This window comes from Nannobrachium achirus (genome assembly GCF_963921795.1).
Source record: "Nannobrachium achirus genome assembly, chromosome: 22".
Classification (NCBI taxonomy): Eukaryota; Metazoa; Chordata; class Actinopteri; order Myctophiformes; family Myctophidae; genus Nannobrachium; species Nannobrachium achirus.
In genome coordinates this window covers 11,996,562-12,009,680 of record NC_137829.1, presented here as the reverse complement: position 1 = coordinate 12,009,680, position 13,119 = coordinate 11,996,562, and the positions used below count along the sequence as shown (strand labels likewise).

Below are 13,119 nucleotides of genomic sequence, written 5' to 3'. Positions count from 1 at the left end.
CAGTGGGAACACAGAGAGGTACCTGCAATATAATAACCAAACATTTTAGGCAGGAGAATTTGAAAATATACTGCACATTTATTTCACAGATAGAAATAACAATGTTTAAACTTTATCTAGCATTACAAAATGTCAGCAATTTGTGATTAACGTAAATATCATCCATGACAGACAGCAGTAGGTTTATTATTGACTGTGCTGTTACTACTGCGAGCTTAACCTCCTCAGTGTATTTATTTAATCTTGGGAATTTGGCTAATATTCAGTGTGAGAAAGAATTGCAAGGGCAATGAATCGCGGGTGGTAAAGACAGACAGGCAGAGCAAGGAAATAAATGTTAAGACATGTTTACACACTGTGCTGTTTCATACAGACAGTTGACAACTATGTTGGTATCTAGGGCAGTGTTCATACTGCAGGCAAATCTCATTTGTTTCTCATCCAATCTTTCTCAGGTCTAAGTTTCCACAATCTCCACATCGGTTCGTGATCAGATCGGATTTGTGTTGTTTGTTGCTGTGGTAACTATATAACGGCAGCAGTGAGTTATTCTTGTTCTCAAACTTTCAAATTTCAAGGTCTCCCCTTAACTCTGACAGTGTACAAATGGAACCAAATTAACTCATCAGGGTTCATGTTGGCTTTGAGAAACACTGATCTGTAGCATAACAGTGCCAAAAATAGCCAATCTACAAGCTCACAACGATGCAACACGTTCTAAGCCCATACAATAGATCAGCAATTTTTTGCAAGCCACAACATTTTAGATTTCAGTTTTCAGACTTCTGTCCACACTCAGACGCATTAAAAGAAATCAGATTTTGATCACATTTCAATCCACCTAGGAATGTGGTTAAAATTTGATTCACAAAACTCTGCTTCCACATGCATAGACCAAACTAATTGTACTTGGGCTGTGAGTCTGAACATAGCCTAGGACTGGCCAGGAATGGGATGGTCATGGTTGGCAGGTCAGAGTCTCTCATCAATACTTCCTTCAGATGAAGCTGATGACACAGATGGGGTCTGAGAAATAAAGAGAAGAAATACTGTAAATCCTTGATTCAAAGCCAACATTTCAAACATTCTTTTTATTTTTATTTTTTGTGTTATTCATTTAACCACATGAACCCTTGTGCCTATTCTGGCTATAGCTATGTCATAATAGGTGGTAATAGACAAACTTTCTGTGAATTTGAATATTTGGCAACAATAGGCAAACATTTGGTAGATAGCAGATCTACGAGCTCACAATGTGAATGAAGTGCGCATAGGGTTTATCTGCGACGCGACGTGAGCTTGTATTTCAGCTGTCCTCCGGACAGTAAATTCCCGCGGAAACAGGTGGATAGCTCAGTGGCCTTGTGGTTAGAGTGTCCGCCCTGAGACTGGGAGGTCGGGGGTTCAATTCCCCGGCCGGGTCATACCAAAAGACTATAAAAATGGGACCCAATGCCTCCCTGCTTGGCACTCAGCATCAAGGGTTGGATTGGGGGGGTTGATCACCACCACCAATGGGGATCCTGTCTGTCTGTCTGTCTGTCTGTCTGTCTGTCTGTCTGTCTGTCTGTCTGTCTGTCTGTCTGTCTGTCTGACCAGCTCAGTGGCCTTGTGGTTAGAGTGTCCGCCCTGAGACTGGGAGGTCGGGGGTTCAATTCCCCGGCCGGGTCATACCAAAGACTATAAAAATGGGACCCAATGCCTCCCTGCTTGGCACTCAGCATCAAGGGTTGGATTGGGGGGGTTGATCACCACCAATGGGGGTCCAGGGACTACAGATGAAAATTAGCCCACGGCGGGCTAACTCTGGCTCATTTACATTGAAGTGAAAACTGACATGTCCATTAATGAGCACGGTCCCTGTCAAATAAACAGATCTTAACTCTTAACTATATGGTATTCAAGCCCTTCGGGGATGCAGGATATCCTCCCTACGACTCCAGAAAACCTCACTCACCTTCTCACGTGCCGGTGCAGGAGGGGTCTCTGGCCTCGCTTCTTTCTCCTCCTTGTCCTCTCCGGTTACCTCCTCCAAGGTGGCTGGAGTTTCCTTTGTCTCCTCCAAGGTGGCTGGAGTTTCCTTCGTCTCCTCCAAGGTGGCTGGAGTTTCCTTCGTCTCCTCCAAGGCGTCTAGGCTTCCCTTCGTCTCCTCCAAGGTGGCCGGCACGTGGACCTGTGCCGAGGACGTGTGGCCGAGGAGCGCCGCCGTGATGGCCACCCGCTCGGCTTTGAGCTGGTCATAGACGCTCTTTGTGGCCACCAGCATTTCCAGACAGCCGCTGTTCCTGCGGATAAGCTCCACCACCTCTTCATGAGTGCTCTTCTCCACGTTCACGCCGTTCACCTCCACCACGATGTCGTCGTCCTCCAGACCAGCCCTGTCTGCCGTCCCACCTTTCACCACCTGGGCATAGGAAGCAGACTCAGGATCAGTCCATTGTTGCCAACAGATATGATTGCAATGAGGTAGGAAAATAGTATTTCAGCAGCAAGTTGACCATATTTAAGCCTAGAATAATTTAATGCTATTGAGAAATAGCAGATATACAATCTTTTTAAAAGCCAACATTTGTAACTCAAATGTTTGCTTCTGGGGGGTCCCTGGAACGACATATTTTGAGATGGGGGTCCGCGGCCAAATACGTGTAATTTTGGGGGTCCTTGACATGGAAAAGTTTGAGAACCACAGATTTAGAAGAAGGGTTTAGAGACATTTATAGAATCGGGTCAAAAATATTCAAAGCCTTCACAAAAATAGCAGATCTACTGTACAAGCTTCCACTGTGAGCTTGTATATCTGCTACTTTTCAATAGTTAAAGCATAAAATAATGGTTAAAGTGGTTCAAATCTAAAGTGACGCCAATTTGCGCTCAGGGCCAGGCCTAAAATGGCTTAACATGGCGGCTCAAGGGCTGGGATACATCACCCCACCAGAGTTAGCTGGTCTTTTATATCTTACCTCTTTGATGTACTGGCCACTTACTCCCTGGATGCCGTTGAGGTGGAATCCGTAGCCAGCTGGAGTCTTCTCCATAGTGCACAGCTTTGGCTTGAGCTCCTGGTCCTTCACCTTCACAGGTGTGTCCTTCTCCTTCAAAGGCGGAGGCGTGGGTGGTCTGACCACAGTGGGCAAGCTGACCGCCTCTGGGTAACTGGGCGGAAGGTCCTTCTCCTCCAAGAAGAGCATGGGAGAGACTCCACCCTGTGAAGAAGGGGACACAATTAGAAAACAATTAGTAGAAAACAACAGGTATTGACCATATTCACCTGGCGGCCATGTTTGAAATTTGCATTGAAAACTGTACCTACATAGGGTGGCAGTTCACTGTCTTAATGGCAAGATGGCCGCTGTGTGAATAATATGGTCAATATCTGCAGGGCTGACAAATAGTGACTATTGCTGTTGGCTCACCATTTTGTACATAGTGTCAGTGTCTGAGTCCACCACCAGGAGGCAGCATTTGACACCACTCTGTTTGATCCTGTCTACCACCTGCTCATGGCTGCAGTCCTCCACCTCTTGGCCATTCACAGCCACCAGCCTGTCCATGTCCTTCAGTCCCACCTTCTCTGCCGGGCTCCCCCTGTCTATGTCTTTGATAAAGTGGCCTGTGTGGTGGCAATATTTACACTGTCAGGAGGGCACAGATGACTGTCTCTGTAAATGATAACGATTCAAAAGTATGTTGCTATGCAATATCATTATGTGTAGATAGATGGACATGCCTGTCTTGTTTGGCTCCACCCTAAGGAAGAAGCCATAGCCGTCGGATCCTTTGGTCAAGTCAGCGATGCGTGGCGCACGCGGGAGGTGCTTGACCGAAGCCAGCGCCGGTACGATCCTGATCCGCTTGTTCTTGTAGTAGTTGTCCGCTTCCTCGTCGACCAGTAGGAGCATGATGCCGTTGCTGCCGCCCGCTGCTTTGACCTTGTCCACTATAATGTCGTGTGCGGCGGCCTCGATGTTCTCCCCGTTGACCTCCAGGAGGCGGTCGTTGTTTTTGACCCCGGCCTTCTCCGCCACGCCCCCGGGAGCCACCTGTGTCATGAACACACCCTGTTGTCCTGGAGCAGGGATGGGACCATGTTAACATGTCATGTCACCAATATTGTGACCAAAAGACATTATTAGTTTTTGGGCTTTTATGGGGGGAGAGACGAGGAGCGACACGCGGCAAAGGACGTCCGGACTGGGAACCGAACCAGCGACACTGCCAGGCATCCATGCCCACGTGGCAACGCCCAAGCGGTACGCGCCCAGGCCAGCAGGCGCCCCAATGAATGTTCTTCATGGGGGGGCCCTAGTAACTCAGTCCACCATTTCCCCTCCTTTTGACGCCCCTGTCTGGGGGCGAAACATTTGCCAAAAAATAGTAGATCTACAAGCTCACAATGCATCGCAACGTGACGCGTTGTGAGCTCGGCAATGTTTTGGCAAAGAGATTTGGTAGAGAGTGAAAAAAAAGGCTGTATCAAATATGTTATTTCCAGGTCTCTTCCAGGGTGTTTAGCCAAATTTAGGTAATGTTTGAATGACTTTTTAAAAACAAACAAACGACAAAAAGGCATTAATGACAAAGTTGTCTTTGTTTAATTTATGTATGATATAAAAGTTATGAATAGACAATGACATGTAGTGATGCCGGTATGGTCATTTAACATCACTCACCTGCGAGGGAGCGCAGGGAAAATCCATAGCCTGAGATAGTCTTGGCCATGTAACAGAGTTTAGGTTTTGCTGCCTGTCCAGCAACTCCGTTGACCACTGGTCTGGCCTGGGGTTCAGAAAGGTCCACTTTCTCTGCGATGGCTTTCTTATAGGAGGCTTCATCCATAATGTGGAATGTGACTGATGCACCACCGTCTCTTACCATGTCTACCACCTGCCCCGGGAAACACACAGGGAATACATTTTGGAAACACACTAATCCTATAAATTGCGCAAATCTCTGCATGCGTAACTGTTGTTCTTGAGAACCGTCTGACTGAAAATCAATCTCTTGTCTGTCTGCGTCCCATTATTTCCCATATATGCTGTAACCCTTTTTTTTGTATTATAATTTTTTTCTTTTTTTTTTATCCCACGATTTTTGTAAACCATTTTTTTCACCCAGTGGCAATTGTCTAATGTAATCCTGCACTCCCTCTGCCAACCTGGGGAGAGCAACGGACTGACCTCATGCTTCCTTCTATGCATGAGGAGTCCAAGCTGCTCGCTTCTTTTCACCAGACGGGGGGAGTTTCTCCGGTTGGACGTAGCATGTGGAAGGAACACGTTATTCCAACCAGTTCCTTTCCCCTCCATCAGGCACCTCGGCTGGCAGTACTGAGACCAGGATTACTGCATGCTTTTTATGAGGGTACCTCCATATGGAACACTGGGAGAACATGCAAACTCCACACAGAAAGGCCCTTTCGCCAACCCCACCTAGGGTATGGGCACTGATGACGCGGAGGAGAGAACACGCCCTCAGCGAGCTTAGCCTTCTAGCTGTGAGGCGACAGCGCTACAGACTGCGCCACCATCCCCCTTATTTCCCATATTCTGGTTGAAGATATCTGTATTTGTCTCTCTGTCTGCTGTGTCCCTTGTATGCCCAGTGCCCACGTATGGAGTTCCCTGATGTCATCGATATGTCGTCATAGTACTACTTCTTCTTCACTACTGACTGACTATTGACTCCAGGTACAATGATAATGAGTACTGCAGGAACAATGACAGGTATTCCTAATGGGCATCATTCTCAACGGGCAGGGCATCAGCCTAGTAATAACTATAACGAATATTCCTTGATTTATGGAAGATTGGGGACATGGATCTGCCCGTTATCAACAAAATACAGTCAATTACACTGAAAATGATTTACAGTGAATTTTACATTTGGGTCTGAGAAATAGGTTTCGATTACATCATCAACCGAGCCCATAAAATGATACAGTGCCTGCAAGCTTAATTTGTAGCTGCCTGATTTGAGGAATTTTCTGCTGTCCGTCTACTCCCTGTTTACCTTTGAATGAGACATTCCATCAACATAGGTTCCATTTACTCTGAGGATGCGGTCCCCATCCTTCAGGCCTGCCAGCTCGGCTGGACCTCCCATCTCCAGGCACCGGATCAGGTGGCCGTCCTCTCCACGCTCCACCCTCAGGAAGAAGCCAAACGTTTGGCCTGGCCTCTTGGTCAGGGCAATCACCCTTGACTTATATCCAGCCATGTCTTAGCACAGAGGAGAGGGTAGGTCTTTAACACACACACACACACACACACACGCACACGCACACCGGCACACACCCACTATCATACATTTTCTTCCATCTTCCAAAGTCCTTTCTAAGACATGGAAAGTCCTCCTTTTTATAGAGCGCAGGAGTATCTTATCTGCTGTAAATATGGCCTACTACTGTGAATAATCAAATTACACAATCTAAATAACCTTCATGATGCTTTCCAGGTGAACTCAAATATCAGTTTAAAGATACTGTAGGCAATATTGCCAAAAGATACCAGTCGTAGGCATTGTGCAATAAAACTACGATGTATATACAGATAATCATGAGGGATAGTTTGCAACTGTAACACCCAGGAATTCACAGAAGTGCTGATCACTCCAGAAAAAGTGTATTCCTCATATTCCTGCCAGCTCACAGTTGTTAATAGTTAACAACAGACACATATGAAGGTGCCAAGGACTCATTTAACAAGAAAGTTTGTACTTTGACTCTATTGTAAACAACAGGAATATAATTTTTATATTGGAGTGTTATCACTTTGAAGGCAACGGGTTCCAGGTGTGAGTACGAATATGAAAATATCATAACCCAATTTCAAATTTGTCAGTTGGATTAGGATTTAATATAGAATCTTGATCTCAAAGCTTTAGATAAATCAAATCTCCATCAGTTTGTTGAGGAATCAGGAATAAAAGTGGAACAAAATGTTTTAAGTACTATCATTCACAACCCTAGCTTTCCTCAATAACAATAGAATACACACAACATAATCCCAAACATTAATTGTTCTACAAAGCAACTACCGGTATTAATGTTAATTCATGTACTGTACCTACTACTGTACATAATGACATAGAGGTCCAAACCCACAATCAATGATGTGCAATTGCTCTAGTTTACAGGTGTAAAAAACAGTGGGTGAAATTAGTTTTTTTTTGCAAGCTCCATAAACTATTTCCATAAGAGAAAGGGAAGAAGGCGCATAATGTAGTGCATTATGCTAAAGAATTTACTGAGAAACTATTAGAATGTAAGTTCTATTATCTAAATTATCATTATTATTAAGCCTTTGAACTAGTCTTGATATTTAACTTTATGTTGTTCACAACATCACAACAGTTTGGAGCATGGAATATCAATCCATACATTTTTAAGGAAACCTATTAAAATATAAAATGGAATATATTAGAACTGAAACTGTCATCTGGATAATTACTCACCAGCTCTGCTTTGCTCACTATCCCTGTCCAAAGGAGGAGTTCACCTGGCTGTCAGCGCTTAGTTGTTATCTCTATCTTCAACCTGTCCTCTTTCTCTGCTCTCCGCCCCTTCCACATTACTTCTCCCATATTTCTAATGGAACTGCCTCCCTCCCTCCACCCCTCTCACTCTGTAGGACTTTGCCAGGGCAAAGGTTGGCGTAAAGGCTGAGTTATTTAACAGTGTCTCGTGTTTGGAATGTCTCAGCCCTGTCCAACTTGCCCTTGGAAAGTTAGATGGGATGACGAAACAATCATCTGTTTGGTGGCCAAAGGTACAGGAGAAGGCAACAACCGCCAGAGCCAAGATTCAGTTGAGTATATCAACATCAAGCCACCCTAAATTCATTTATGGATATTATGTCCAATGGTCCTGGACACAGCAATTCTTTTGTGAATCCCCATAGTATTAAAGGACAACTTTGTTTTTTTTAGAACAAGGGTTCATATTTTAGATTGTAATTAGAGAAAAGAAAAGATTTTTAGCTATTGTGATTTCAGTGGGTGGGGGCATGCATACAAGTGGCTAAATATGCCTTTCTAGACAAAATAAGCTGGCGATTTCCTTATTACTATTTACAGTAACACTACTAGCCCCCATAAGTCACATCTGCTCATGAAAGATTGTGGTGCATCTTGGGGCTAGTTGTGTCTAAAAAGACATATTTAGCTACTTGTACGCATGCCCCCACCCACATCTTTTCTTTTCTCTAATTACAATCTAAAATATGAACCCTTTGTAAAAAAAAACAAAGTTGTCCTTTAAAGCAGCACTATGTAGCCTATGTATGCAGCACTTTCCTCTTCCACCCCAGATTTGAACCTGATTTCCTGCTTAAGTGCTGACATTTTTACCATTGAGCTAATAGATTCGGCCTGCTTGCTCTGGGGATAAATTGAATGTTGACCATCTGGTATAAATGTGTGTCAGTCAGATCCTGTGACCTTTGACACTATCTCTCAATAGAAGAGCAGGGAGACAAAATACAACCACCCCAATTGTATAAGTTATTTTGTATTAACATACTCTGAGTCTACCATACACATTTTAAATGTATTAATGTTTACCCTTTTAATGTCCTTCCTGTGGATGGATGAAGTTACATGTGTGATGTGTGAAATCAATTCCTCATCCAGGAAAGTTGGAGGTGTAATAGGAGGCAAGTCCGATCTCACCACTATAGGGACCTAATGTTGTTCGTCTAAAAATAATTTATGCTTGGGCTTTAAATGTGAAATAGCCCTCCACCCTCCCTCCCTCCCTCTGTCATCCCCTCTCCCTCTGTGCGCCTTCAGCATTTTCATGTTCTCTGCCACCTTGTTCCTTCCAAACACTCCTGTGTGCCAAAACCTTGTGTGTGCAATGTGCAACCTCCTGTGTGCAAGTCAACCATACTGTACATGATCACTCACCAAAAAAAGAAAAAAAAAATGCAAGCATTAGGGCAGGGTCACACATCCACATCTGAAGGGGAGTATGCAACACATGCCAAGGTGTCGAACACGGCATTTAGCCTTGTTGTCTTGCGGATTGTGGGCCATGCAGGAGTGATGCACATGGAAATCAATTTGCTGGTGTGTAGATTGTTTGCTAATTAACCCCAGCACAGCAGAGCCCAAATGTCACCCTGAATGTCACCCTGACAACCGACCAACAAACCATAGCCGTCCTTGATGACCGAGAGAGTGTGTGTGTGTGTCTGTGTGTGTGTGTGTGCGGTTCCATAGGTGTTCCACAGTATATGGTTGCTGTTATCTGTGGGAGAGTCCTTTGGTGAGATAGGGCTTATCTTTTCATTGACCTGGGCTGGAAGTGACCAAAAAACTCAAGAGAACAACCCAAAACACCTAGTAATGGTTCATTCATTATTGTACTGCGCTCACCGTTCACAGGCAAAGTTAATTGATAATAAAGACCTGGTATGGTCCTGCTGGATTAAGGTATTTTTTAACTCAATCCACAGGATTCAAGTATCACTTAGTTCTCAATGGTAGATTTGACGTAACATACTCCGTTGTCATCCATTTAAGAACATTTGGGAAATCAATAACGAATTCCCCTCTTTTTCATCCACTCTCTCATTCGCCCACGTGTGCTTCCAGATGTCATTTGAGAGTGATGTAATTTACGTATTTGAGATTGGGAGGAGGGGGCAGTATGAACAACGTTAAAGGATAACATTTCTGGGGATTGACGAGAGAGAGAGAGAGAGAGATTGCCGCCCTAGTTTGTGTTTGGAATTTGGTGACCATCTGAGGTTGTCCAGTGATCTGCTGAACACACTACTGCCATCTACTGTTATTATGAGGAAATTAGCTCCTAGTAAACAGTATGTGAAGCTTCAGCATTAGTTTATGCAGGACACAAGAGTCTTGCCCCGCCCAGCTGTAGTCAGCTGTCAGTCAGCTCTTTTCCCATTACTCATTCACATATCAGCTGGTCATTAAATCACACTGTCAGACTCCAGGCAAAGCTCTCATTCAGTAGGGAAGGCTCCTTTAAATACGGCTTGCTTTCTCTACCTATGCTTGGTTATCCGAAGCCTCGGATAGTCGCTCCTTCACCCCAGCCTCCACCTTTGATCAGTCGGGCTAAGCTCAAATAATGATTATGTAGTGATTAATAGTGATTATGTCTGATTAAGTTACGTGTCATGTATTGTGGAGTATTGTGTTATGCTATTGTCCCACCCCCTGTATCCCGTTACCGTTCCCTGATTTTGCTTAGCATGCTCAAAAAGCATGCACAAAATTCAGTGAACATCTCTGAACGTGGAGCCCTTCAAGCGGCAAAATAAACTGTATTCCATTTATGCAATAAATGGTTAAACCTACTTTGACGTGAGTGTTCCTGACTAAAGTAACCTTTCTAGTGTTAATAGATCGTAAAAGTAACGGATGGTGCCTGTGGAGTATAATTCTTTTAATAAAGATCATCCTAAATTCAAACCATCTAACTATCCTACTATATTCCTACTGTAAAATAAAGACAACACATTCAATTACGTCTCTGTCAGTCCTCAATCATTTACATTCATTTTTATCTAGGGTTTTACCAATCGATCTGAAAACACTTGGTCATTGGCTGTTGGCATAAGCAGGGAGTGTACAGACGATTATCCCTGGCAAGGACCGAAGAAAAATAATGTTTACTTTTTGACCCAATTTTTTGCTCTCATGCATGTCTCAGTGGGTTGCCCAATCGATCTAAAATGTACTATTGGCATATTCAGTGACTGATTGAGTAGATTTGCACTTTTCCCAAACCAAAGCTGTTTATTAGCATTTTCTTTTGCCACAGGGTATGGGTTGTAGTTGTGGTCCCGTAGCCCAGAAGGACGGCCATGCCGTGGTTTCATTGGTTGTTGGTTGTCAGGGTGACTGTGGTAACAATGTGTGATTTGGGCTCTGGTGTGCTCAGGGTTAATTAACAAACTACACACCAGCAAATTGATTTCCATGTGCATCACTCCTGCACTGCCCACAATCCGTAAGACAGCATGGGTAATTGGCACGTTCGACACCTCTACAAGCGTCGGCTGCTCCCCTCCAGATGTGGATGAGTGACCGTGCCCTGATGCTTTTATTTTTTACCGTTGTGTTTGTGCGTTGTGGTGTTTTGATCATGTATGGTTCACTTAGATTTTGCTCATTGCACAGGAGGTTTTGGAGTGTGGAAGGAACAAGGTTGTAGAGGCCGGAGGACCAACATGAACATTACTGTTGACTCATGTCCCAATATCCAACACAAGTTGTGTCTTGTGTGCAGTAGATGATGTCAGACCCAGCAGTGTTTTCCACAGGGCAAACATTCATAAATGCTGAACTGCGAACATTCCCTCATCTCCTCTCCCTCCAGCCTCCTGGCGACGTAAGGGCCTGGAGCCATGTATGTTTGAACAATCGATCCCGGGTACAGAAGCCACCGCCAGAGGAGAGATGGAGTGCGTGGAAGGAGACAGAAATCCTCTTCGGCTTGACTTAACACTCGTGCATTTCACTATCCATTACCCTCGGTCATCACCTTTCATGTTTACCAGAGAAAGAGCTGTACTCAAGCGATGCTGCTGGTCCCGGCAACAATAAATGAATTATTTATTTGTTTCATACTTTAATCTCTGTGGTGTAGTGGCGTAAGGCATCAGACCTACACAAAGGTACCTGCGCCTACATGTTCTGTAAAGTTCCACATGGCGATGATTACCTGTAACTTGCCATCATCAGCAACGGTGCACCTGTAATCAACATGTCATGCCAGGTTGTCATTATAGTCTCTCTGCAGGGAGCACGAAGCTCTCTGTGTCTCTTGATTGGCATCCCAATATGGCTTGTTTAGCTGGGGTAATTGGTCCTGTTCATTGACTGCCTTATACCCAGATGTAATTAAACTAACAGAAAGATTAGACCCGGCCCTCTAAAAAAAATAATGGTGTCTTTTCTCTCTGAGGGAGAGTCATTTTAACGTTCAACGGCCTGGCTGGCAGGCAGGGCCCCACTGTCCACAGTAATAACACACCTCAGCAAGCAGCTACGGGTCCATGTCATGATTGCACAGGTGGCATGGAATACGCAAGGAGAAAGAAATGAACATGCAGGGGGTAAGCTGTATAATTACACTAGTTCATGGCTCATTTGTTTCTTCTTGTGTAGGGGGTTGATGAAGTGATTTGTGATTAAGATGAGTGTGTTCAAAGACCTTTTACAATCCAGTACTTTACCGATTTAATGACTCCCGCGCCAGCCAGAAGCTTTCGGCTGCTACAGCATTGGGGATCTTGTGACGGATGAGAGTTTACAGAATTTAAAACATGGTGATATATTCCATACAATCCCAGAATTGAGCAATGTGTGCACTTACCCACCCAGCATCTGAAATACTGTACTATACCACTTGAGGGCGTCACCGTGGTTACAGGTCCACATGTAGCTGATCACCTTTAAAGCCTCTGCCTGACGACCAAACGCCTAATATCTCCCCCGGGCAAGGGGTAATCCCCCTTTAGGCTAGTGGATAAGAAGATGTTGGAGTTCCACGCGGGAGACCTGAGTTAGATTCCCAGGCGTTACACACATGTATCCATCCACAATTCCATCTGAGTGGACCTTATATGCCGCACCCCACCCGGCCCAATGCAGGGGTCTTCAACAGGGGGACCGGGACCCCTAGGGGTCCTCAGAGTTACTATAGGGGGTCCTTCAAATCTTTGTGTGATAGAAACCTTTTTTCTCCTTTTTTATATATTATCCAAAAATAGCAGATCTACAAGCTCACAACGCCTCGCGCTGCGAGGCGTTGTGAGCTTGTAGATCAGCTATTTTCGGCAAAGAGGTTTGGTGTAGAGGCGAAAAAAGGACACATTAAGTACAGAGTGAAAGGTCAAGTTTAATAAGTATTGACGGTTCAAGTGGTTACATAGCCTATCTGATAACACAAATTGACATTGGTTAGGTTTAGGAATTATTTAGGCAACCACGTTTTGGCCAATTGTAAATAGAGATCCACAAAACTCACAATGCCTCACGATGCCACACAATGAGCTTGTAGATCTGCTATTTTCAAAATATTTGTAGGCTATACATTTTGAACTTCTGCACAATGACTACTTTGTTTTACTTTTGATAGCCTAC

General features: G+C 44.4%; 1 protein-coding gene across 1 annotated transcript; it reads right to left on the bottom strand.

The window, feature by feature from the left end:
• Positions 1-899: 899 nt before the first annotated feature.
• On the bottom strand, positions 900-6,216 carry pdzk1 (PDZ domain containing 1; the record flags this gene model as incomplete). Its single annotated transcript, XM_080753577.1, has 7 exons — positions 900-1,007; positions 1,958-2,404; positions 2,961-3,203; positions 3,414-3,610; positions 3,728-4,066; positions 4,671-4,884; positions 6,010-6,216. 7 exons carry the CDS (start codon positions 6,214-6,216, stop codon positions 900-902), a joined length of 1,755 nt encoding a protein of 584 aa, XP_080609703.1.
• Between the last annotated feature and the right edge of the window lie 6,903 nt (positions 6,217-13,119).